At 44.6% G+C, this 24892-nt stretch overlaps 1 protein-coding gene across 4 annotated transcripts in view; it reads right to left on the bottom strand.

The window, feature by feature from the left end:
• xpo7 (exportin 7) overlaps window positions 1-24892 on the bottom strand; it is a 106262-nt gene that overhangs the window by 14373 nt on the left and 66997 nt on the right. For all 4 annotated transcript variants that reach the window (XM_060856428.1, XM_060856426.1, XM_060856427.1 and 1 more), the window contains 16 exons: window positions 24219-24292; window positions 20601-20720; window positions 17431-17577; window positions 16669-16841; window positions 16296-16489; window positions 15749-15854; window positions 14975-15110; window positions 12350-12423; window positions 10179-10259; window positions 9243-9306; window positions 8794-8902; window positions 7502-7608; window positions 3807-3895; window positions 2921-3028; window positions 2557-2639; window positions 469-683 (listed from right to left, as the gene is read on the bottom strand). In XM_060856428.1, coding sequence (XP_060712411.1) covers window positions 469-683; window positions 2557-2639; window positions 2921-3028; window positions 3807-3895; window positions 7502-7608; window positions 8794-8902; window positions 9243-9306; window positions 10179-10259; window positions 12350-12423; window positions 14975-15110; window positions 15749-15854; window positions 16296-16489; window positions 16669-16841; window positions 17431-17577; window positions 20601-20720; window positions 24219-24292 — 1880 coding nt within the window. The remainder of the gene's footprint in view (window positions 1-468; window positions 684-2556; window positions 2640-2920; window positions 3029-3806; window positions 3896-7501; window positions 7609-8793; window positions 8903-9242; window positions 9307-10178; window positions 10260-12349; window positions 12424-14974; window positions 15111-15748; window positions 15855-16295; window positions 16490-16668; window positions 16842-17430; window positions 17578-20600; window positions 20721-24218; window positions 24293-24892) is intronic.

Here is a 24892-nt window from a genome sequence, read left to right as displayed (position 1 = left end):
TTGGTTTCATAAGTCAGCGCAACATCGAGGGCTAAAGGGCCTGTACTGAGTTGTCATGTTCCATTTTCTAGGACACAGGAAGAGACCTAAAGATGATCGTACAAAAGAATTGGACCGATAACAGACCAATGGGTCATGGACAATCTAATCTAATAGATTAGGTTGCAGGGATTAGTCAAGCCAGCACAAAAAAGATGCTGCGCAATAACTTTCACATACAACTAAGAGTCACGCAGTTACCAGTCACTCTCAGTGGGATCCACTGAGTAATCTGCATGGGCTGCACACAGGAAACAAGTCAGACCAAAGTACACCGAATGCCCTGATTTCAACTGTATTCCGGCGGACAGAACCACAACAACGAGCACCCGAGCTACAAATCTTCGCACAAACTTTGAACAACTGTATTCCTTCGACAGAATCAATCCCCAAAACACAGGGGCTCTAACTGAGGGCAAGGATACTTACCAGAAGGTCACTGTGAGGGATCGATAGGAGGAGTTTAATGAATGTTTGCAAAGCATTGTCAAGGGCATCGTCTCCATAAAGACGGAAGACTCCAAAGTTGACGTAGTTGCCACTGAGAGCTGCTTTCAACATCGAGAAGCAAATGGAAATTCCTTTCAATTTGAGTCCGTAAACCTGGTCCTTTGGCACCTCTCCCAAGGTGAGGATACGATTACCTGTGTGAGTAACACAAAAAGACTGCAGCTGTTGATAAGCCGACATTACATCTTCAAATGGATCAAAAACATCATGACAGATAGGAAAAGACATTTCCTCACATAAACACCAATAGCCGGTCTTTCACAGCAATGAACATTTATCTGAGTGAATATGTGTGTTCGTACTCTCACCCTCCATGCTCACATGCAAAATGGCTCAATTCAAACCTACAGCAATTCATACCACCGTTGCACAGATGAAAACTTTCGACTTACGAAAGACAAAACCCACACAAAACCAAAATGATCAACAATCCCATCGCCATGTTACTGCATATCATTGATGGGTCTATTTTTCATGATCTTGCTCCTGACCCTCAAGTATATGAGTTATAAATGCTTTGGAATTGGGAATTTGAACGAGTACCATGTGGGTTTGGTCTGTGTGCATGAAGAGATTCAATTATCAACGTGTCTGTCCTTTTCGTAGTCCTGACTTGAAACCAGTCAATGTCAGGGAGCAGCTGACTGGGGGCCCTCCTGGAATAATGATGACAATTTATTCATGTGGTGAGAGCTTTACAATCAGAGGGAAGAAACATTCAAAGGCCATTTGCTTGTTTTGGTTTCGGAGGATCAAGAATGAATCCTTTCTGTTTCAAGTGTGGAAAATCTTGCAGACAGTGTGCACAAGACCTGGTTGGGGTTATATGTAAGAATGGTTTCAACCAGAGAAAGAAGTTAGCTCAAACTGAGGATAACGAGTTACCGAACTGTTCTAAATGTTTTAGTTTAACAATTCCTGAGAAAATGTACGCAATTAGAACTGTGAAATGGTGATTGGAAAGTTTAACATCACTTGTGTGAATAATCAAGAAAAAGGCTATGAAGGTCTCTTGACCAGGGATCAAAAGATAGTTACCTCAAACTGATCAATGTGATTGAGAATGAAACACTCTCTGATATCTGAGAACTGGAAAGTGTGAGCATTGGCAACAGGTGGAACTGCATCTTGCTGTGTATTCAAATCTTTCAAATGAGAATCTATGTAAATAGTTTGGTGTGTTCTATTTGATCTTCTTTTCTGTGCTGTGCTAACTTTCTTTTCGTGTTGAAACCCCATCTGCAGCATCGTGCGGTGACGTTTCACCAGAAGCCCACCAGACTGAATAAGTCAGACTTCAGGCTGGAATCTGACTTGCCCAGCACTAATGTCAGCTGGGATCATCATACCAGTAATAAGCCATGCCCCTGCAAGTCAGGTATGTAGTATTCAAAAAAGGTGTCAAAGATGAATTCATTGTTATCATCCAGTTGAATTTGATGCTCAGGTTCCAGAGGCAAGGCAAGAGAAAGTGGGCACAAGAGGGTGAGCCATGAGAAGGAAACAGATCTTCAACAGCAAGGGGAGGAGAGAGTGAGCAGAAGTTTATACCATCTGCCACATGGGGAGACAATGCACTGGAACCCAGAAGGCTAAGCTCATGATCTGGGGAAGGTGGCGAGATGCCACCTTAGCACAGAATGCAAATGCTACTGATGACCAAATTACATTGAAAGCTCGTCTCAGTTACAGTGGCCGTCAATCTTTGACTCAAATGACCATAATTGATCATTGCCAGTCTGGCCTTGATGGGACTCCAGATCAACAATGCAGTTGTCTCCTCAGTGCACTCTGAAACAGTCTGGCAAGCTACTCTGTTGTGATTTGGAAAGGACAACAAATGCTGAAAGGCCAAAAAAGAGATGGGGCGATCAAAGTTGTGTTGAGCAGTTCTCACTGAGCTGGAGCAGGGTGCAGAGGTGAGCAATAGGAAGGGGAGGGGACCAGGAAAGCTGCTCAAACACCATCACGTTGTTCAGAAATGCAGCGACACTGAATCACACTGACCGTAGGTTGTAATCATTTTACTGGTCTCTCGAAACAGTAGGATCCCATTCGGAGAAGACACATCAAACTGCAGCCGCTGTGACCTGCAAATAGGATCAAACAGTGACAGGGCTGTAACATTACAATGGCTGGAAACAAACCTGATCATGGGGTCAGAAAGCAAACATTTCAAGCACAGCATTCTGCTGGACATGCAGTCAGATCTCATTCCAAACAATCCCAGCAACTTAACAACATTCTCTCTCTGACACTATGATACCACAGGTACACATCACTGCAATGCCAGGATGAAAGAGTTATTGCCCTACGTTGCTGATAGAGAGAGATCTCACAGACAGCTACGACAGGACAGTCAGTATTTTACCTGTTATGAACGAATTCAGCCATCAGTTTGAGGATGGGCGTGGTGCATGCTGGGTCATGATACCAAAGTTCCACAACACGCTGGAGGATAGGCATGTACGTGGGATAGCTGGGCACAGAAAGCTAAGGAAATTCAGTCAACCATTCAAATAATTTGCCGATATTAAAAGACATCTCAAACTTCAAGGGAAAGGGAGTGCTGTCTTAATTGGCTTCATTATTAGTGAATCCCTCCCTATTTCAATAAAAGCCTGCAGAAGCACCGACTAATTCTCTGATTAACCTTTCAAAGTGCTTCACGTATTGTGGAGGGACTGCCAGCGATACAGTGGCAAAGAGGCAAGCCATTGTAACACAGCAAGATCCCACATTCAGGAACTAACAGCTGTTAGAGAGCAGTGAAGTTCATTCACACTCAAACATGAAGATGGGACCTGAATGCTCAGCAATGTTGTTTGAGGAAACAATCTTGCCCATGACACCAAAAACCTTCCGAATGGCACAGCATCTTGATCAGGCACACAAAGCCTTTACATCTTAGCCACAACTCGTTCTCTCTCAGGACAGAACTCCACCACAGAGCTGTCTCTCAGGAACTCTGACAGGGCACTGCTTCCTGAGATGGACCAAAACTGTCTGCCTTGATGATGGCCTCAAATCCCAGGACTGCTTGATTCATCCCAGTTTCAGTCAGTTGCACACATCTGGAACAATTCAGAAAGAGGAATGAGAGATTTCCTTGTGATGATCTGCTTGTAAGAACGTTCTTAGAAAACTTTTGTGCTTTTTCACCACAGACCCAACATGAAAGTGAGGTGCCCTTTTTTCGAGTGAAATGAAGTCACACACTTCTGTTTTTGATTCCGGACAAACACCAAAAAGGATACATCCAGTCAAAAAGCATCATAAAGCTGGTCTTAGCATTAAAGGCAAAGGCAATTCCTCTCAGATCTCTCACCAGGCCAACCAGAGTTCGCTGCAAGTAAACAAACATCACTTAGTATCATTATACACACATATCGGCAGCTCCAACACCCTCAATTCCCTGATAGGTGGACCATTCTGGCTGAGAGACACAGAGAAAGAGTTACAGCAAACTGGAGGCAAGGCCTCAAACATATCAGCCATGATCTTGGTGAAAGATGGAGCAAGCTTCAGGCACTGAATGGCCAACTCCTTTTCTCATTTCTTTCACTCATACCATCATCGGACAGGTTGCCATATGAGGAGTGCTACCCATGGCCATATCTACAGCCCTTGAGTCTGACTGCTAAATCAGAACATCATTTTTCCTTCGAGAGCCAAGTATTTGATTCAATTCAAATGCAGCAGAGAAAAGGACTCGGCAGCAGCATGGCCTTTGCACATGTGGGCACTTGGAAACAGCTGTAACACTGTGCACTGCAATGGCACAAAGCACATCAGCTATTCAAATCTGCACACCAGAAATTACTCCCCCCAGCTTGGAATTTAACTCACAGCAAGTTCCTCTATGAGAACTACAGGCAATTCAACTACATATACAGCTCACACTGTTGATTCAAGCCACTGTGCCAATGAAACATAAAACCATCAGAAAAATGGCAATACAGAAGACTAAAGGGGTTACCAAGAGATTTTTAGGGGATGCCCCGTGCTGTGAGAGAAGTCATGGGGAGACTATGTTCTCCAGCGTGACACAGGTTGTTCTACTATAATGCGAAAGTTGTGTTCCTCTACAACGTCGCGTGATGGAAACCCGCTGTAGAAAATCGCCGTACCCGTTCAGTAGAAAGTTTGCTTTATCCAAACAAGGTCCACAATTTCTCAATCACATTAGAGCCAATTTGCGCTGATCAAAGGTGCATTCTAACAGAACAACCTGAAAATATATGCAGCAGTATCAGCTACTGCCTAAGCCTGAACAGCAGCTGGATACCCTGTGGTGCATCCAGCAGGCACAGGACGAATGATAAAGATGGTCACATTGCTGATGATGGAGTAGCCAAGGAGAGAGAGAGAGCCAAGCAGGCAGGTCAGACAGTCAGCCCGTGGTTACCATGCCTGCTGATTAGAATTTCATTGTGGAAACTTCTGAGGATGATAATTCGTTAGGGGAGTGCAGCCAGAGACAAGTCCATGGCATAAAGAACATCTCTGCCGTCCATCAGAAATCGTGTGCAAGTTGAGGGGACTGAGAACCAGCCAAGGCTAGCACATACCAGTCCGAGTTATTTACAGGCCATGCAACACAAGTTGGATGTGGGACACACGATGAGATAGAGAAGCTTGTGGCATGGACCACAGCTACATAGTGACTTCAATCTGTGTATGACACTGGGGAAAGCAACAGAGCATGAAAGCTGTTGAGGATGAGTTTCTGCAGTATCACCGGAATGGCTCTCTATTGAGAACTGAAAATGTGTTGCTGGTTAAAGCGCAGCAGGTCAGGCAGCATCCAAGGAAGAGGAAATTCGACGTTTCGGGCATAAGCCCTTCATCAGGAATGAGGAAAATGTGTCCAGCAGGCTAAGATAAAAGGTAGGGAGGAGGGACTTGGGGGAGGGGCGATGGAGATGTGATAGGTGGAAGGAGGTCAAGGTGAGGGTGATAGGCCGGAGTGGGGTGGGGGCGGAGAGGTCAGGAAGAAAATTGCAGGTTAGGAGGGTGGTGCTGAGTTCGAGGGATTCGACTGAGACAAGGTGGGGGGAGGGGAAATGAGGAAACTGGAGAAATCTGAGTTCACCCCTTGTGGCTGGAGGGTTCCCAGGCGGAAGATGAGGCGCTCTTCCTCCAACCGTCGTGTTGTTATGTTCTGGCAATGGAGGAGGCCAAGGACCTGCATGTCCTTGGTGGAGTGGGAGGGAGAGTTAAAGTGTTGAGCCACGGGGTGATCTCCAGCATCTGCAGACCTCACTTTTTACTCTCTATTGAGAAGCCAGCTAGAGGACCTGCTATTTCAGATCTGTTATTATGGAATGGAAAAGGGCGTACTCATTATTTTTAACGTTAAGTTTCCCAAAGCAGAGTCAGGAGAACTCATCATGGGAAATGCAGAAATTAGCAGACAGGCTAAATGATTACCTGGTGTCTGTTTTCACTGGTGAGTATATATTACATCTCCCAGAATTCACAATCTAAGTAACTGAGGAGTTGAAGAGAATTATTAACAGTAAGAAGGTTGCACTGGGGAAAGTAAATGGAGCTGAAAGGTGATAAATCCCCAGGAACTAATTGTGAGATAGGCACATGTACGAACAACAGAAAATAGTTTGAACAAATGAGTCTTTCTGACAATGGCAGGCTGTGACGGCTGGGATACTACAAGCATTAATACCTGGCCCCCAGCTCTTTATAAGATGAAACAATGATTTGAGGTGAGGATTAAATGTAATATTTCCAAACTTGCAGATGATGCAAAGTCAAGTGGGAATATGTGTTGTGAGCAAGATGGAAAGTGGACTGCAGAGAGTTTGGACAGGTCTAGCCAATGGGCAAGAACAGGCACTTGGAAAATAATGTGCAAGCATGTGACATTACCCACTTGGTAGGAGAAACAGGCATGCAGATTACTCTTTGATCAAGAGATGTTGGGCTGAAGTGTCCTCGTTAATAAATCACTGAAGGCTAACAAACAGGAACAGCAAGTTTGTAAGAAGCCGATTGGAATGTTGCCTTCTATTCTAAAAGGATTTGAGAACGGGAGTAGTGAGGTTTTCCTTCATAAAAGCTTGGTTAACCCATCAGGATGCTGTTTACAGTTTTGGTTTCCTTATCTCAGGAAAGATATTATTGTCACCGAGGGAATAACAAAGGTTCACCCAGACTTATTCCTGGGATGGTGGAACTATCCTGTGAAGAGAGACTAGTCAAACTGGGTCTGTATTGTCACAGGTTTTCAACAAACAAAGAGGATCTCATTGAAACTCACAAAACACTTCAAGGGACAGACAAGGGTAGATACAGCTAAGAGGTTTCCTCTGGTGGGGAGTCTCGAACCAGAGGTATAATTCCAACAAGAGGGATGCCACTTCGGGGTGACGTGGAGCTGCTGGTGTTCAACTGGGATGGACAAGGTCTGCAGTTAGAGGACACCAGGTTATAGTCCAACAGGTTTTATTTGAAATTGCAAGCCTATGGAGTGCAGCCCCTCCCTTAGTCAGGTGAAGTAGTGCTCCAAAAGCTTGTGATTTCAAATAAACCAGTCAGACAACAACTTGGTGTCCTCTGACTTCGGACTGAGACAAGGAAAAGTAGTTCCGTGAGGGTAGTGTATATTTGGAATTCTCTCTCACAAAGGGTTGTGCCATGTTCAGTGTTGGAGTCAGTTCAATGTAGATCCTGTTAGATTTCTGACAACCAATGGTGTTGAGGATTACAGACACTGAACTGTTCGATCTCTCACAATCGTGTCAATAGGCTGAGTGGGGTTGGCAGCTTGAATGATCTGCTCCCATTCCAGAGTTAAGAATGTTTCTGTAAAGGTGTCCAGAGGAGATCAAATCCACAGAACCAGTTTGCTCCAGGTGATTAGTTTTGTAAATGAAGTACAGTTTGTTTCAAATTCAGCAGCTGCAATTGAGGGAATGAGAAAATGTTGTACCTTAGCGTCTTGCTCATTGAACGTGTTTGAATTAAACATCTGTGCCACTGTTTCAAAAGCTGCTGTTAAGGGGAGCATGAACTGCTCAAACTGGTCTTCATCCTCACCTGTAGGAATCAACAGAGCATCTGATGAGTTACTCACAATACTCTTTCTCAAACACCAACATTCTCATCTTCTTCCTGAATGATCCATTCCCTGACAATTGCGCATTGGTATCTGTCTCAAGTGGCCCATGTTGGCAAGCCCATAAAAATGCATCTTCAACTGCAACTGAGCTAGATTCTGCATGCACCCAGAAGATAACCACATTTCCAGCAGCACCCCTTGGGGAATGTGACTGATCTAAAGGTGAACTATTCTCCCTATGGCACCTCAGCTGATCCTTCATCAAGAAATCCAATCGTAAAAACTGATGTGACAATATTCTGTAGCATTTCCTGGCTCTCAGCAACTTTCCCCCCCTCACTTTCAAACTTTGCCCCTTTGTGTACCTTCCCATCCTAACAGCCATTTGTTTGGAAACTTACATTTTATCCTGAAATTCTCCACCCTCTGAGGAGCGAATGACTTCACATCTCCCCTGCTCGATTTGTTCAGATGTGGCAGCTCCTGAAAATGTGTTGCTGGTTGAAGCACAGCAGGTTAGGCAGCATCCAAGGAATAGGAAATTCGACGTTTCGGGCATAAGCCAAGGGCTTATGCCCGAAACGTCGAATTTCCTATTCCTTGGATGCTGCCTAACCTGCTGTGCTTCAACCAGCAACACATTTTCAGCTGTGATCTCCAGCATCTGCAGACCTCATTTTTTACCTTATGGCAGCTCCTGTCAAGTTCCCTTGGCCTTACTCTCTGCATTCAATAATGTCCTTCAAATCCTTTTCATTCAATTGTGGCTCTCTGCCTCTCTGAAACCAAGTGGCAAATGCTCTCATCCCAGCTGAGACATCATATTCCGAGGGTGTGTGGAATCAGAACCAGGGCAGTACTGTCCTGACTCTGACAAACACTCCCGGGTAACCGCTGAGAGCCCTAGAATTTACCTGGTGAGGTGCTCTGATGTCTTCTCCACGTGTGGAGCTGTAGAACTGCCAGCTGCAGTAGATATCAGAAAGTGTTACAGAATATCACCGCCAGTTTTACGGCACTAGTTGGTTTTCAGAACATAGAACTTTTATCTTCGGTCAACTAGAACATTATCTACTCTGGATGTTCAGCCATGTTCCATTACTAGTTACAATGATAACAGTCAAGGAGAATTCATCCCTCTGACGTTTGCAGCTCTTGCATACCTAGATCAACCATGAGCAAGCGTCCAAGGGCTGTGTAGAAGGTGGTGCGGCAACGCATGTCACTCAGGTTAGATTGGTTATTGATGCCCAGGAATGAGAAGTGTTCACTCTGTCAATTCAAGGTGCAACACAAGGTTACTCACTCATTCTCCAATAAGCATAAAAAATACACAACATACAGCATCAAGATCATTGTCAGAGTCCATTTTCAAACGTTCATTCCAACATGAAATCCAGAGGTTTCTCATTGCTTCACTGAGTTTTAACAGGAGTGAAGCTGAAACAACCATTATTTCGAATGGGAACCAAATTGGACAAAGTGACTCCACCAACATGAGTTCGAAACAGAACTCGTACCCATTTGGATAGAGAGCATTCTAAACTTCATCAAGGGAGAAAGGGTGGAGTGAAAGGCCCGAAACAAAACGAGAGGCGGATGGGGTACTTACTGTGTGATTGTTGAGCATGAACTGAACAGCAGTGAGTTTTACCAGCTTCCTCACACTGCTGTATGTACATCCTGTCAGTTAAGGAGAACCAACCAGCATTGACAGGACAATTGCACTCACTCCTTCACGTGCTTGCCTCTCTTCCATTCAATTTCAGAAGCTAGGTTGTAAACACCTTTCCACTGACAGCTATTTCAGGCAGCACTCACCAGTTCCTTTCTTGTTGGGGGAGGGGGGGGGTGGAGATGCCTCCCAGTTACTGTACCCCACACTTAACTCACTTGGAACAAGCAGTTTTCTACTGGCTTTCAAACATGACCCAACATAACACAATGATTCTGGGGGGAATTTCAAACTGGTGGGAGCAAGGGTTATGGTGCTCTGGATCATTTTGTCACAAACAGTAACAAAGATCTCGCCCGAATCCAGGCTAATGTACAGGCACTAAGCCAGACACCAGCAACTGACGCTGCGGGCATTCAATACGAAGGCTAATAATTCAACTGGCAATACAAAATTCCAACATATCTTCCAAACACTGTTGGCAATGAGCATTTGGGTGATTCTGGTCTTGGAACTTGGTGTTAAACACTGACTATATGCACCATCTCCCAGCTTCATTGTTGCCCTCCATATGCCTCTCCATGATGACTGATCTGAATGGAGCTCTTCACCTGCAGGTAACACACCCCTAACTCGCAATGCCTGCTGCCTGACGGTGATACAATCACGACTTATTTGCCTCAACGTTGACGGTCTCTGGTTCCAGACTTTGCTCTACCAGATTTTGTCCCAAAATGTGGCGTCACATCCAGCCCGACCTCCTGACTCATCCCTTGAGAGACTGTACAGTTGGCCTTGACCCTTCACCTTGGGATCCCAGAAGCCAGTCAACCTGTTTAAGGGATGTATTTTGTTTTTTAAATGAAAGGATATCCGATGGAAAGATCATTCAGCAGCTGAAGTGTCTTTGAAGTAATTGGTTCACACCTTCCCCAGAACTTCAGGTTGGTAATTCTGGTTGGAGATCAGAGAGTCATTGTTAACAGTCAAATACTAAAACAGACGTACAACATTTCCTTCTCTCTTTTCAAACAGAGGCAGTGAATTAATTAGTGTATTCACTCCAATAATGTTTAACTCAATAAAATAACAGCTGAAATGCTGACCACAGTGTACACAGACGTTATCCAGTTGATTTTCCAGACAGGCTTTATGTTGCACTGACGAGAGGCAAGGAACTCTGGCAACTGGAAGGCACTGCTTTACACTTACAAAGCCTGTTCAATCCGAGTTCTGGATTGAGTGTGGCTACCTCAGTTACATTCAACACTTCTCAAACAAACCAACTCTGAACATCTCCAACAAACTCTCAACCAATTTTCAGACACAGTCACTGCTCTTTCCTCATGATAGGAGTGAGATGTGTTTTTTTTGATAGCAGAATTATTCTCTCATAACATGAAACTTATGAATTCGGCCGGTACGATGGGGCTTGTGCCAAGTCAGGGCAATTATGAACCCAAGTTGCTGACAAGCTGGAGTTTTCACTCTGACATCTATAACTTTCCCTTGACTTTAGTACTGGATACCACGAGAAGTGGCCAGCTATGACCATCACCCCTTTAACTTACTCAGTAACATTTCAGGAATGCTGACAGCTCCCGCCCCTGGGATATGGGAGTTTGCCATGAATTAAGCCACATCACCCAGATCAGCTACTTGGCTAACTTTCAGAAACTTCAGTCAGGTCAAAAGAGGAAATGAAAAATCCAAGTGCCAACAAACTTGAGCTGCCTGAGCTTCCATGTTGAAGCACAGAATCGATCAGGTTGGAGTTGGCCACTAGAGGTCAGCAGAATTCAGGTCCACCAGCAAACTGATGGGTGTGTGACAGACCATGACAGAGAGCAGGTTCTGTGAGGACATTGGCCCAAGGTCAAATCCCTGGAATACTGTTCAAATACAGGCTGGGGAGAGCAGCAGCAGCAGCTCAGTGAAGGCTGAAAACCTCAAGCTCCAAAATGGAAACTAGTACACGTTTTCAGAGATACACAAATTTATGAACGATACTTCCAATAAATAGTCAGATAATTGCCAGCCAACAATGCAACAGAATCAGGAAGTTTTGTGAATTAGAGCCTCTGTGCTGAAACATGAAATTTGCATGGGTCTAACTGAAGCCAGTTCGGGATCACTTCCACCTCATTCTCTTTCAGTCGACAGTACCGTTCTGCCCTTGACCAAGGCAGAGGAGAATGAGGTGGTCCGTATTCTGTTCAGTTTTGGATTGATTGTGAAGTGAAGGGCAGCCTTCCTTTCTCTGCCCAAACTCAATACATTTCCATCTGCAGGAAGGACAAAAGGCAGGCTCATGTTTCAGGTGAACCCGAGAGGCATCGCCCAGAACATCAACTCTTCTCTGAGATTCTCTGGGACTTGTTCTTATTTCTCTTCACTGCCTTTTCAGCAAACACCTTGGAATGTCTCAACATTCGCCCAAATACAGATTCCAAGTAAATGGAAGCTTTGTGATTCCCACAGCACACACACAACTTTCCTTACATCAGAGGTCAACATAATCTCAGGGTTAATGATGTGCATAAACAATAGTGGGCGGCACGGTGGCACAGTGGTTAGCACTGCTGCCTCACAGTGCCTGAAGACCCAGGTTCAATTCCCGACTCAGGCGACTGACTGTGTGGAGTTTGCACGTTCTCCCCGTGTCTGCGTGGGTTTCCTCCGGGTGCTCCGGTTTCCTCCCACAGTCCAAAGATGTGCGGGTCAGGTGAATTGGCCGTGCTAAATTGCCCGTAGTGTTAGGTAAGGGGTAAATGTAGGGGTATGGGTGGGTTTCGCTTCGGCGGGTCGGTGTGGACTTGTTGGGCCGAAGGGCCTGTTTCCACACTAAGTCTAATCTAATCTAAACTGCTTGGGGGCTACAGGGAGAATCAAACTGATTGACCTATTTTCCACAGTGAATGCACTGACATGACATACTCAATCCATAGGAAAATCCGGAACTGAAACCCCAAATTATGACCACAGCCTGCTGTTGAACCAACAGGTCATTGACCTCTCAGAGGCACCTGCGTGTATGTACTCACATCTTTCCGATGAAAACACTCAGAACCATTGTCTCATCGTTCAGCCCCAGGACCTCAGACAACCTGCGGTATAACTGCACAGAGGGAAACCAAGCACAAACCATCATTAGAAAACAGACAGAAACCACTAGGACAGGCAAATGACATCACACGTCGGAGATAAACATGGCTATCAGTTGGTGCACTGACAAATCTCCCAAACTGGAATGAGCTAAGTGATCAGGTTTAATGATTTTGAATGAGGGATACATGTTGTTTGGATCAGGCTGCATCCAAGGAGCAGGAAAATCGATGTTTCGGGCAAAAGCCCTTCATCAGGAATTCCTGATGAAGGGCTTTTGCCCGAAACATCGATTTTCCTGCTCCTTGGATGCTGTCTGACCTGCTGTGCTTTTTCAGCACCACTCTGATCCAAACTCTGGTTTCCAGCATCTGCAGTCCTCACTTTTGCCCTGAGGGATACATGCTGGCCAAGACACAGACAGAATCCTTGACTTTTGCATCTTACTTTCAGTTCAGCAGTCAGACAAGACCTCCCTGGCATATCTCAATGTGAGATGGGATTCTTTCCAGGAAAGCACTGCTTCTGCACTGCACTCCAGCTACAAGTGTTCAAATCTCTGAACTAAGCCAGGAACCTGGACCATCCTCAGCACAGGTGGGAATACCACCACCTGAGCAAAGGTAACAGGAAAAATGAAGTCAAATACAAAGACTAACCTCACATTGTCAGTATTTTCCAGCTGACACACCGAACAGGCTATGTTGCTCAGAAACATGAACCCTCTGAAAATTACAGTCATTATTGATGAGTGGCAACAGCCGAACAAAGTTAACGTCAACAGTGTCAGCATTCTCAACAATGTACCTGAATAACTGACAAACATCCGGAACCACAAACTAAATTCTTCACCCTCGTCTGGGCTGCAATTACAGCTGTTTCATTAATGAAAGACTGAACACAATGGTGTTGGTACAAAGGAAAACTTGACATTTTTTGTTGGCATTAAACAGTCTTGCAAATACTCAACAGCACTGAATGCTGTCTGATAGTACGTTGCCATTAAATTAGCAAATGAGGCACAAGATCCCACAGACAATGCCAAAAGGAACTGACATGTCCATCTGTTCCCATTCTTTCTGTCCTGTCCTGGGTAAACAGCCTAGTCCCCAGCACCAACTTCCCACTATCAGTCCTAGGTCTATGTTTAACTAGGTTGGCAGAGAGGGTACAGAGCAAATTGTGTGTCCTGGGCTAACTAAAGGGTGGAACAGAGAGGTGGGAGATCCAAGTGGGACGAGTTCCTGCTCCATATCAACCTGCCACCTGCTGGGACAGTCCATGTGCTGTTAGCAGCTGAGAAAACAACCCAACTCAGCAGTGAGATTGCTCTCACATCCTGCCAGGCCAGGCCACCCCACTTCCTAAGAGTTCATGTCAAAATCAACAGCATGAGCTGTTGTCACATCTTCAAGTGAAACCTCTGAAAGTTACCCATTCCACTCTTGGATTCAGCCTTCACATGAAAGATTCGGCAAGCATTTATTGAGAGGAACTTCAAACCAAGTCCCACTGCATTTGGATTTCCATCAGAATGCTGCTCATACCTAAGTACAGAAGAACACTGACTGATCAGAACCTGAAAAATACATGAACTCACTGTCTGCATACCTGGGAGGACAAACATAATTTCCACCTTCTATAGCAAACTTCTGTCACAGCATTATCTCACCCCTATAACCAAGCTTCACAATCTTACTGTTGATTACAGACAAAGTGCTAGGTTGACCAGAGGGAGCACCATTTGAATTATATGAGAAACCAAGGTCCATCTACCTACACAGAATGGCACTGAAGATCTAGGTGCATTCTGATTCAGGAACAAGAAGCTTCCCTGAGTTATGGACTGTTGATCAAAGTAATATATGTGCATTATTTACGCGACTTGCCGTTTCTGGAATGTTGCTCACCACAGAACAGCTGTTCAATTAGTTTTCTATCATAACGTGCTGCATTTAACAAGTTATTTCAGAAATTCATTTTCCTAAGTTCATAAGATACAGGAACGGAATTAGGCCATTCAGCCCATCAAGTTTGCTTCACCATTCTGTCAGGGCTGATATGCTCCTCACCCCCATTTTCTTGCCTTCTCTCCACGTCCCTTCAACCCATGGCCAATTAGAAATCTGTCTAATTCCTCCTTAAATTTACCCATTGCACTACGGGGTAGCACATTCCACAGATTCACCCTTTGGAAGAAAAGGTTTCTCCTCAACTCTATTTTAAATTTGCGACCCCTTATCCTAAGACAATGACCTGTCCGCCTAGAATGGCCCACAACAGGAAGCTTCCGCTCCACGTCTATTTCATCCATTGTATATTTATGAGAGATGATCAGGGCACAGTCACGTTTTCTTTCTTGATGGTCAACATGCTAATACAAATGATGGTTTTTATTTCAGTTCAGTGTCACACCAACAGAGTCAGGCAAAAGTTACCATGCTGTTAGTCTGCAGCAAAAGGTCATGAAAACCAATTCTGTTTCCAAACCTCCAGGCAAAAAGCAAAGCAAGAGCAGATAAAGGAGGAAGGGCCTCAGTAACTCTGACTCTGTTCCTTGTTACCTTGGAGGACTTCTGAACCTGATCCCCGATATAAATCTTGCGGAACTGCTCAAAGAAACTCAACATGGCCAGTTCCAGTTTCTCATTGCCTGCTTGAGCCAATCGAGAATCAGTCAGGTTCATCAGCTGTAAAACCCTGAAAAGGAACAGACAAACATCCAGTCAAATCTCCCCACAACACACTGCAATCGCCAATACATACGGAGATGAGCTGAAGGATTCATTCAGCACTGTCAAGATCATCATATTGCCAGCTTTCAACTCTACTGCACAGCTCCTCACCTGACAGATCACATAAAGCACTGTGGTGCAGATAGAAGTGGCACCAGGCGACAGGGTAAGAAGTGACACAGCAGGTGAGACATAACATAAACCCCACCTCCACTCTGTTACACTGCCATGTTCAAATTCAATCACAAACTGGAAGGGAGGAGTACTAGACTAGCCAATCAACAAGCGGAATACCTGGACTCAAGGCAGTGATTTAGAGATTTACATGGCAAAAAGTAGAACAAGTTCCTGACTTCTCTGCTTGGAAAAAAAAATCTGTTAGCAGCTTCTTGACGCAAGACCTTGACAGCATTCATTGTGAACTTGGTTGAAGAAATGGATAATGTAAAATCAAATGTCACTTGGAAGCAGAAAGCATTTCAAGCTGCAATGTTTCACACTGAGAGTTACATGTCTCACAGTCATTACTCAGCGGGAGTATGTATCAGTGCAATCTCCACAACCAGGTAGAGTGGAAGGAGAAAAAGGCAATTCGAGACTCACCGGCAAACGAGTTCTCCATCCATGGAATCCTGTTCATCTGTACTCGCAAAGGAAACTCGGCCCCCAATCACTGCCCCGATGATGTACACTTGCCATGTCAATCGACCTGAGGGACAAATTGTGAGTTACTGACCTCATTAATCATCAGACAGTGGCTGTACGCACTAAGCTAATGAAAAGTAACCCTTTCAATAAGACTCGCGACTTTCTTGAGAATCAAACAGTGAACAAGTTTTCTGAATGTACAAGGTGATGGGTGCACTTCACAAACAGATGCCACACAGTGTCCGAGTGGCCAGCCCTTACAAGTTCACTGTTATGGCTGATACTGAATTAAGTCTGTTGATAAAGCTGTTCATAGTTCAGATAAATGTTGGCAGCGAGGAACAAGCAAAACTCATGACAAAACAAATCAAGGTTTGCACAGGCTTTATATAAGATAATGTATAAAGATATATTAGATAGAACAGCTAACAAAAATCACATCGGTCTTTTAATCATCAGAAACAGCAAAGTGTGAGGCAGCTCCTTTCTATTCTGCACTTACCTTCCTGCACAGCAATGTCGATGGCACTGGCATTAGCACTCTGCAGTAACTCCTGGTACGTCTGGGCTGACTGATCAAAGAGCTGCACCAAGAGAGCACACGTCTTCTCATACTCACAGCGACCAATGGTGGACAGTTGATCCAGCTGCTGCTGAACTAGACCTGTGTCATCGAGAGGGTCTTCCAAACCATCCCTAGAGATAACAAACACCTGCTTCAAGTCTAGCTCCAAGCCTTCCACGTTCTTGTTATGAAATGTTATCAAAGCACATCATTCCCGAGTCAGGCTCAAATTTAAACGCTGCTGGTTTATACTTGTTTCATGATCCCAATCTGAGCTTGGTCTCTGCAGGATCAGATTAAGTCACCATACCTCAGAATGATGTGAATCGATTCGAGCCTGGAGGTGATGTAAGCTTTCGTGACTTCTGGCGTATATGTTTCCAACATGTGTGGTTCTGTGGCTTTGACATAAGGTACAGAGGCAGCCAAACGCTGCCACAGACTCAGCAGGTAGTGTACACTGTTTGGGGCAAACTCCCAGTGCTGCGGGCAAAATGGGACAAACAACACATCAACCTCATTGTGACTGAAAGATGACATTAACTGCTACTTACACATCTAGCTGGGAGAGTAAACTATACTTCCGATAACCAAGGATAAGCATGTTGGAAAATCAGGCTGATAACCAGGCCAAAAACAAAAGGTTCAGAAAGAGCAAACAACAGACAGATTTAGCCAAATGCTGCATCTCAAACAAAACTTCCCAGACAGTTAATGTGAATTTTATTCAGTTCAGCTTTTCCAGCAGTTTCTTCACTTGTCACTGTTCCATTCTGAATGCTGTAGCGTCACTGTAGACAGGAACTGTAAAATCTGACATCACGCCTGCACCATATCACAAATCCAAAAACGGTGCCAACAACAGACACATCTGGGCCATGCAGCTGGGAGCAGACCTGTTTCCAGCCAAAAGTGCTCCAGACTGCAAGATAAAAGGTTCTGCAAGTCCTGGTCAGCAGCGCTCCCATTCTCCCCAAAGAGGAACAGGCCAAGATCCCCCTCTAGTCAAGCCTGTTTCTAGTGTCAGTCACCTGCTCTTAGGCCAAAGAACAGAAGATTCTTGGATTCCTACCTGAAGACTGGTTACTGTGAAATTAGCGACCAGCCGGATGACTTCAGGATAGTTTTCCACTTTCACCAGTTCTCCGAGCTGGTAGTTACTCTTTAACCGAGCTAATAATCGACAGAACTCATGGTAGTTGTTCGGATCTGACAGGCCCTGCAAAAGGAATGTTTGTTTATCATGTTTCTGACAGAACAAGCTGAAAACATCAGGAAGACATGACGGTTGAATGGGTTGGTAAAAGCTCACCCACATGTATTAAGGTTGAAAAGAGTTAAGACAGAATTGGCAATGGTGTGGCAGAACGGGGTAAAACTACCCAGGAGCATGTGCATTGAAATCACGAGACGCTGACTGTCTGTACACTCCAGCAGCAGATCCTATCCCCTGACGGTTCTGGTCATGGCTTGTTTGTCTTTGCTCCTGCCCTGGGACCTGCTGTCATACTTTGTCCTGTTCGTCCCCACCCTGTCACGATGGCTGCTGCTCCTTCACAACCTCTCAGTGACACCCATCCCTCCAACTCCACCAACATCCACCCAGTTCCTGCTGCCTGTACTTCACCCTCGCCAGCCTGCATCACATGGCCAACATATTGACACGGTCTTTCTTGCACGTCACGGCCACGAGTCCTGTTTGCTTAGGCAATATTGAGGACCTTTCCATTCATCTTGTGCTTTGTCTATGGAATTTTAAACAGGTACCTGACTTCCTCTTCTATTAGAATCATTGTTTTTGGACTGCAGGCTTAAAAATGAAAAAAAAAAGGCTTTAAATCAAGGGACTACAGAAGATGCTAGTGCAGTTTTAAATAAAAAAAAATCCATCTACAACATTGCTTCATTCAAACAGTGGGAGATGAGAGAGGGAGCGTGACAGAGCACAAGACAGAGCGAGAGAACATCTGCATGTTCATTCCTAAGTACTCAGCAGAGTGATGAACCGTTCAGTGGTTCCTGGGTGATCAGCTACGATTGTGACTGGACAATACATTCACCTAGGAAGGAGCAAATGCTTCTTTCTCTCGTCTTTAAAAGGGAGATAGTAAAAGGAACTCTCTCTGTCCCTGCATATTCCCTCATGAAAGGAAAGCAATACAAGCCATGTTTTCACACACTGAACCAAAGAACCAGTGAATCAAAGGATCAGAATCAGAGTGACCACAACCTTCTGTCCTCCGAAAAGGATCAGAAAGGAACCAAGGAAACTTGACACCTACCATCCACACTGGTGCCAGAACTGTGTTTCAGTGACTTGTTTTACCTAATCTTTTCCACCTCTCATATTTATGTCTTCCTTGTCTCTGTGTCGATGTGTATGTATGGCATTACGTTTTAAATAAAAAGGGTACGGTTGAAGGAGTAGAGAATTGTATTCATTGATGTGTCTCTTTGCTATCGGTTGTTTTCTTATTGAGTACAAAAAACGGTTGAGTGTTTTCTATTAATCTGGGTTTCTAAGTCAGCTAAATTGAAGAACCCGGAACAACAGGAAGCCATTCAGCCCTGACCCTGTCCCACCATTCGATGAGATCATGGCTGTGGTCTTGCTTTCAAATCCCTTCATGCATTTGCTTAACCAACATTTTTCCATCTCAGATATAAAATTAGCAATTGATCCACTATCTGCTGCTGTTTGTGGAAGAGAGTTCAAAATATCTTTGTGTGGAGGAGTGCTTCCTAACATGTCCCCTGAACTGTCTGGCCCTCGTTCTCAGACTCATCCCCCTAGTTCGAGAATAGCTAACCAGTAGAATTAGTTTATCTTTATCTACTCTTGTCTTTACTACTAATATCTTCGAGACTTTGATCAGATCACCCCTTAGTTCCTGAAATTCTAGAAAAAAACTGGATGTAATTTATTTAGTCAAATCAGGCATCTACTGCAGAGATAACCTACAAAGACCGAGACCAGACAAGTTAACCAAGTCTGGACTCCTACTACAAAGACTACGCCCAAATGGTTATGACTTTGCAGGTCCTGGGGAAATGCTGACTCCACAATCCCACCAGACCAGTCCTTCACGAGATCTTGCTTCCTGAAGGCCCCTGATCGCTGTCAAGTGCACTGAATCATCAGTCACAGAACAACATCATGAATTAACCACCCCCTGCTTTCACTATTTGATGGCTTTACCAAAATAATCAAGGAAAAGCAAATAATAGGCAGCAGGCAAACACAAAGGCCAAAACATACTGAAACGAAAATCTGAGAATAAACAAGAAATGAGATATGTGCATACCCAACATCCTCACATAGAATGGAAGAATATTAAAGGTATTCAGATTTGTCTTCAAATACGATCAAAAATTTCCCATCGGAGATGAGGACAGTTTGGCTAACTGAGGATGGTTGGGGATTTTGAGCTAAGATATGTTGGTGAGATCAGGATACAGTTCAGCTGCTGTTTCATTCAATGAAAGAGAATAGATTTGGGGTGCAGAATGGGCAATGCAAGGTCCTGATTTTTTATTTGAAAAGACAGATACTTGATGGCCAAGAAACACAGGCAAGAACAACAACAAACAGAATCGGGGTGAATATTACCAGTCCAGGGGCATTTGCAGTGCTTATGGTAACAGAATGGAGTTTGAGCTGCAATGAGTAAGAACACAGGTCTACCCAGAGGCCAGCTCAGGCACTATATGGCTCCACCGCCCCAGCACTGTAGGGATTTCATCAGTGCCAGCTTTCATTCTGCACTTTGGACACTTGGATAGTGGGAAGGAGGAGGCAATCTTGGCTCTTGGAAAGATGGGAGTCCCATTACCAAATGAAGCTGCCTGAGCCCACAGATCTTAGCAGGGCTCCCATGGAATGCTCTCAGCTTCCCACCCTGTCTTTACGGGCACTATTGCCACAACAAAATGCAGCCATGGAAACAAGCCACTCAAGACCAACACGATTCATGACTGAACAACACAAAGGAGAAAAGGCTCCGTACATTAAGGCCTGTGTTCCTTTTCCGACGACAACGGTGTGAGTTAGACGACTACCTGGATCTACCTACAGCTGTATAGCTATGTAACACTGCTCTCAAAACAGCACCCAAATGTTTCCAACCTTTTCACAAAGACACTAGCCTGATCACACCCAAAACGGGGAAGATTCCATCAAGAACCTCCTGAAAACTTTGCTCAATCAAGTGTTTTACAAAGTGTCACTTGACCATCTCTTACCTGTGGATTTTCTAATATTCTCTTCACTCCATCCACTAAATGCGAAAGAAACTTGGCTCTTTCTGCATTGTTAAATAGCGATCTCCGGACGGAAGCAATTTGTACTAAACAAGACAACACCTGGGGGGAGGAACAAACAATGGTCAGGAATGAAGGCAGACACAATGTGGAGACAACGTCAGCAGAAGTGACAATACTCCTGGTCATCAAAGGCTCATTTGATAACATGGGTACAGACTGACAAACAGCGACCTGAAAATTGCCCTCCAAGCCACTCACCATCCTGACTTGGAAATACATCATTGTTTCCTCAAGGTTGTTGGGTCAAACTCTGGGAACACCTTCCTAACTTGTTGATCTACCTGCAGCACAGTGGATGCAGTGGTTCAATAAGGCAATTCACCACCATGTTCTCTAGACTAACTAGGGACAGGGAATAAATGCCAGCCCAGTCTCTGTGACACCAGCATCCGCTGAATGAACAGAGGGAAAAAAAACAAGTTAGAGATGTTATTAACATTATGAACAGAAGGAAGATATTCAAATTGAAAGGTCAACAACTGGAAGACACTGGTTTTAAATAATTGGCAGAAACTCCAGGGCATAATTTGAAAAACTTACTCGCACAGACTGAGTTGTCTTAATGTGGATGGTGCTCCTGAAAGCAGATTAAGAGGAATAAGAATGAGTGAGGAATCCATCAATGCTGGATGGAAAGGATCTAAGAAACAATACAGAGTGGAACTAACTGGTAAGCACGTTCAAACAACAAACCTTGGTGCAGTGGGCTGGATGCTCTCCTTCTGAGCTGTGAGACTGCATGTGATTTTAACTTTATGAGCATGCTCCATGCCCAGGGCAGGGATGAGGACTCTCTCACTTGAGCCTTGTGTTGCAGCAATCCTCTGGCAGCATCACCTCCAGGAGGCCAGTCATCAAAGTCATTTCACTGCAGGATCACAGACTCTGAAAGACCATAATCACCACAGGGCCCTCAAGCAGGCAATTCCAGAATTCTGATCCAGCAACAGTGAAGGAACAGCGAGAAAGTTCCAAGTCAGGATGGGTGAGGGGCTTGGAGAGGAACCTGCAGGGGATGGTGCTCCCATGTATCCACTGCCCTTGTCCTTAAGATGGAAGTGCTCGTAGATTTGGAAGATGCTGTCTTAGGAGTTTTGGTGAATTTCTGCAGTAGATCTTGTTGATGCCAAGTCATACAACGCTATAGGTTAAGCACTGGTCACAGGAGTGAGAATAGTTTGGCAGTTGTTTTTCACTGGCCAGACTTGATAGGCTTCAGGGCCTTTTCCCCTGTGCTGTGACCGAGAGAACGGCCTGACCATCAGGGGTTCAAACTGATTTATTAGTTAGTCCTTGAATGAGTGGTGACCAGCATTTATCAAAACAGCACACAGTCCACGTATTGTCTCGAGAAGGTAGCAGCTATCTGATTGTGGAATGCTTTTACCAAACTGTGCTGGAGAAAGTATGGCAGGACATCAACCTAACACAAACAAAAAAAGGAAGATTTCTCCTGGTTTTGAAGGACATCGCTCATGGTCTGCTTGGACAGAGGTGGTCAAGGTGCTCTGTTTAAGAAATGGGCTAATGTCAGCAGGAAAGACAGGAAGACAGCACTATCCCAGACGTGGGGATGATGCAGGACGGTCAGAAAGACAAGCCAGGCAGTCCGTTGGGGAGGAAAAATAACACGAGACAAGGATTTGGGTCTCAAAAGCAAGGTGAACCCTGCAAAGACGAAGAGGGGAGATCAAAGCTCAGGTAAAATGGGGGTTCAGGTTCAGCTTGACGAAGAGAGGTTGGCGAAGCAACAGAGACAAGTGAACAAAGGATGTTGGTCTCAAGTCTCAATCTTGGTAAAGGATTCTGTAAGGCATTTCTTGGTGGTGATGAGGATACATGTAGGAAAGGGAATTACACCCAAGGTTATTCAGGAAGAAAATACCACAGGATGCTCGGAAATAGGAACATCAAGACTGTACCATTGTTCTACGAGATCATGCTGACCTAACCTTAATTCTATTTTATTTCTGTCCCCATAATCCTCAATCATTTGGTGGATCAAGTATCTGACTTAGCCTATGGGGAGAATGCGGGTAAGTGGAGTTGAAATGCCCATCAGCCATGATTGAATGGTGGAGTGGACTCGATGGGCCGAACGGCCTTACTTCCACTCCTATGTCTTATGGTCTTATAGCCTCTGCTGTACTCTGGAAAAGACGATGTCAAAGATGTATGGTCTTTTGAGAGGACAGATCCTCATTTCCATTTTAACCATTTGCTCTTCAGAATAGCAAGTATGCATCATAACCTTGGTAAGCCACGTGGGAGCAAAGCAGCAGCTCAAACAAAAGCAGTGCAGATGCTAAGACAGAGATAACCAGCTCTGCTGGTAATGAGATCAAACAGATCAAACCAGCTTGACTTGTTGTCATGGAAGGAAATAGGGGAAGCCTCTATCAATCTTGCCCTGCATGGTTTTTCCCTCAATTCACACAGATAAATGGCTAATCTGGCTTTTATTCACTGCATTTATTATCCCCCTCACCTCTAAGTGAGAAAGCTCTGGGTTTGAGATGACTCCAGGTCTTGCTAGACACAGAAAAACCCAGCCAGTGATATGGGCACACACACTGTCTCTGGATATTAGTCCCAAGCTGATAAAGAGAGAGAATTAGTTGCAGGAAGGGCATCCAGCTGGAAATTTACTAATCGAAGGTGACAATGTTGGACATGAAACATGATGAACCAGCATTGTCATGAGCCCACATAACACAGAACAAGAGGCAGGAGAGAGAGAGAGAGAGACAGAGACAGAGACACAGTGCTGACAGATAGGGCCCATATACTGGGGAGGTATGAAATGCGAAAATGTGGATGAAATGGGAATTTCATCCGGCGCAGGCATCAGCAGGGTAAATTTAAAAGAAATATTTGTTTAGCTGGGCAGATCCTCAAGAGAGTTTCACCTTAAAATTAGGGTGAGGTTATTGCATTGGAAATTCACAAAGCACTTCTTCAGATAAAAAAAAATGGAAATCTGAAACGGTGCCCTCCAACTAAATGTTGATGGGACAGTCAACTGTGTCTTCCAAAACCAAAACTGATCCTTACAATGAACCAAGGCATGCCGACAGAGTTAAGAGATACATCAGTAATTGAATCATGGAAAAGGTTTCAGAGCTGACTGACCCTTTGTGTTGCTGTGCTACCTTCTAAAGGACAAGAGCCTCAGCTGAAGGCATTCCAGCCCCAAACCTCCAACAATGGAGTCCTGTTTTGGACATGATGTACTGAGTTACAAGGCTGGGGATTTGGGAAGGGGCTTCATCATGCCAAAACAACACTGGTGGGCAAAGACCAACATACAACATCATGATCCATCAGGAAGGCCGGAATGGGACCAGAACCTGAACTTGGCTCTTGACACGACTTGATGTAACTCAGAGTTCAGAAGGGAATCATCACCAAGGGATGATACAGGGTGAGGAAAATCAGGATTACAAATTAAACATTTCACCAGCTCACTCTCAGCTCTGTCACACTTGGCAAACTCCTTCACATCTCTGGACAGTGATAAACAGAAGTACAACTCACCAGAGGAGACAGTGATGGAGGGATGGAATGGTACAAGTCAAAAAACAACTGGAGAGTTGATGAATCCAGGAAAGCTGTTGAAACAAAAGAGTGGAGAGTTTAAGTTGGCAGACATCAAACAGTGGAAGAGGAGCAGGAAATCTATACCACAATGGGGCAGAGTGGAACAAACTTATTCAATATCACAGCTCGAGGACTGCAACAGACAATTCATACCCATTTTATCAACGAACCACCCCATGCACAAAGGAGGATTCCATAAAAAAGGCTTTACTGTAGTACAGTGAAACACGTGACTTCACCTTTACGAACAGCAGCAGACAAGGTGACCTCATTTCTGACATGGACAGATGACGCATTTTCAAACAAATCTCCCTCCTTCATCTCTGAACCTGCCTGGAAGCAGATTGTTATTTAACACTTCCATTGTTATTTTGAAACAGGGTAAAGGTGTATTTCTCATACTCCCACAATACCACTGTCAAATTCAACCAGGAATAGAGTTTATTTGACACCCTCAGGTGCACGGGAAATCTCACAGAACAAGCAGTTTGATGAGGAAAAATAGAATTGGAAGAGACAATGGGATAGGAACAACTTGAAGACAAAACAAATGACGGATGGAAGTTCAGCAATGCCCTTGCTTTTCCAAGTCAGGTTGAAAGCCAAAGCTG

Source organism: Hemiscyllium ocellatum, chromosome 48 (genome assembly GCF_020745735.1).
Source record: "Hemiscyllium ocellatum isolate sHemOce1 chromosome 48, sHemOce1.pat.X.cur, whole genome shotgun sequence".
In the NCBI taxonomy this organism is placed as follows: Eukaryota; Metazoa; Chordata; class Chondrichthyes; order Orectolobiformes; family Hemiscylliidae; genus Hemiscyllium; species Hemiscyllium ocellatum.
The sequence above is the reverse complement of the archived record's forward strand: the minus strand, read 5'-3'. Positions and strand labels throughout refer to the sequence as shown.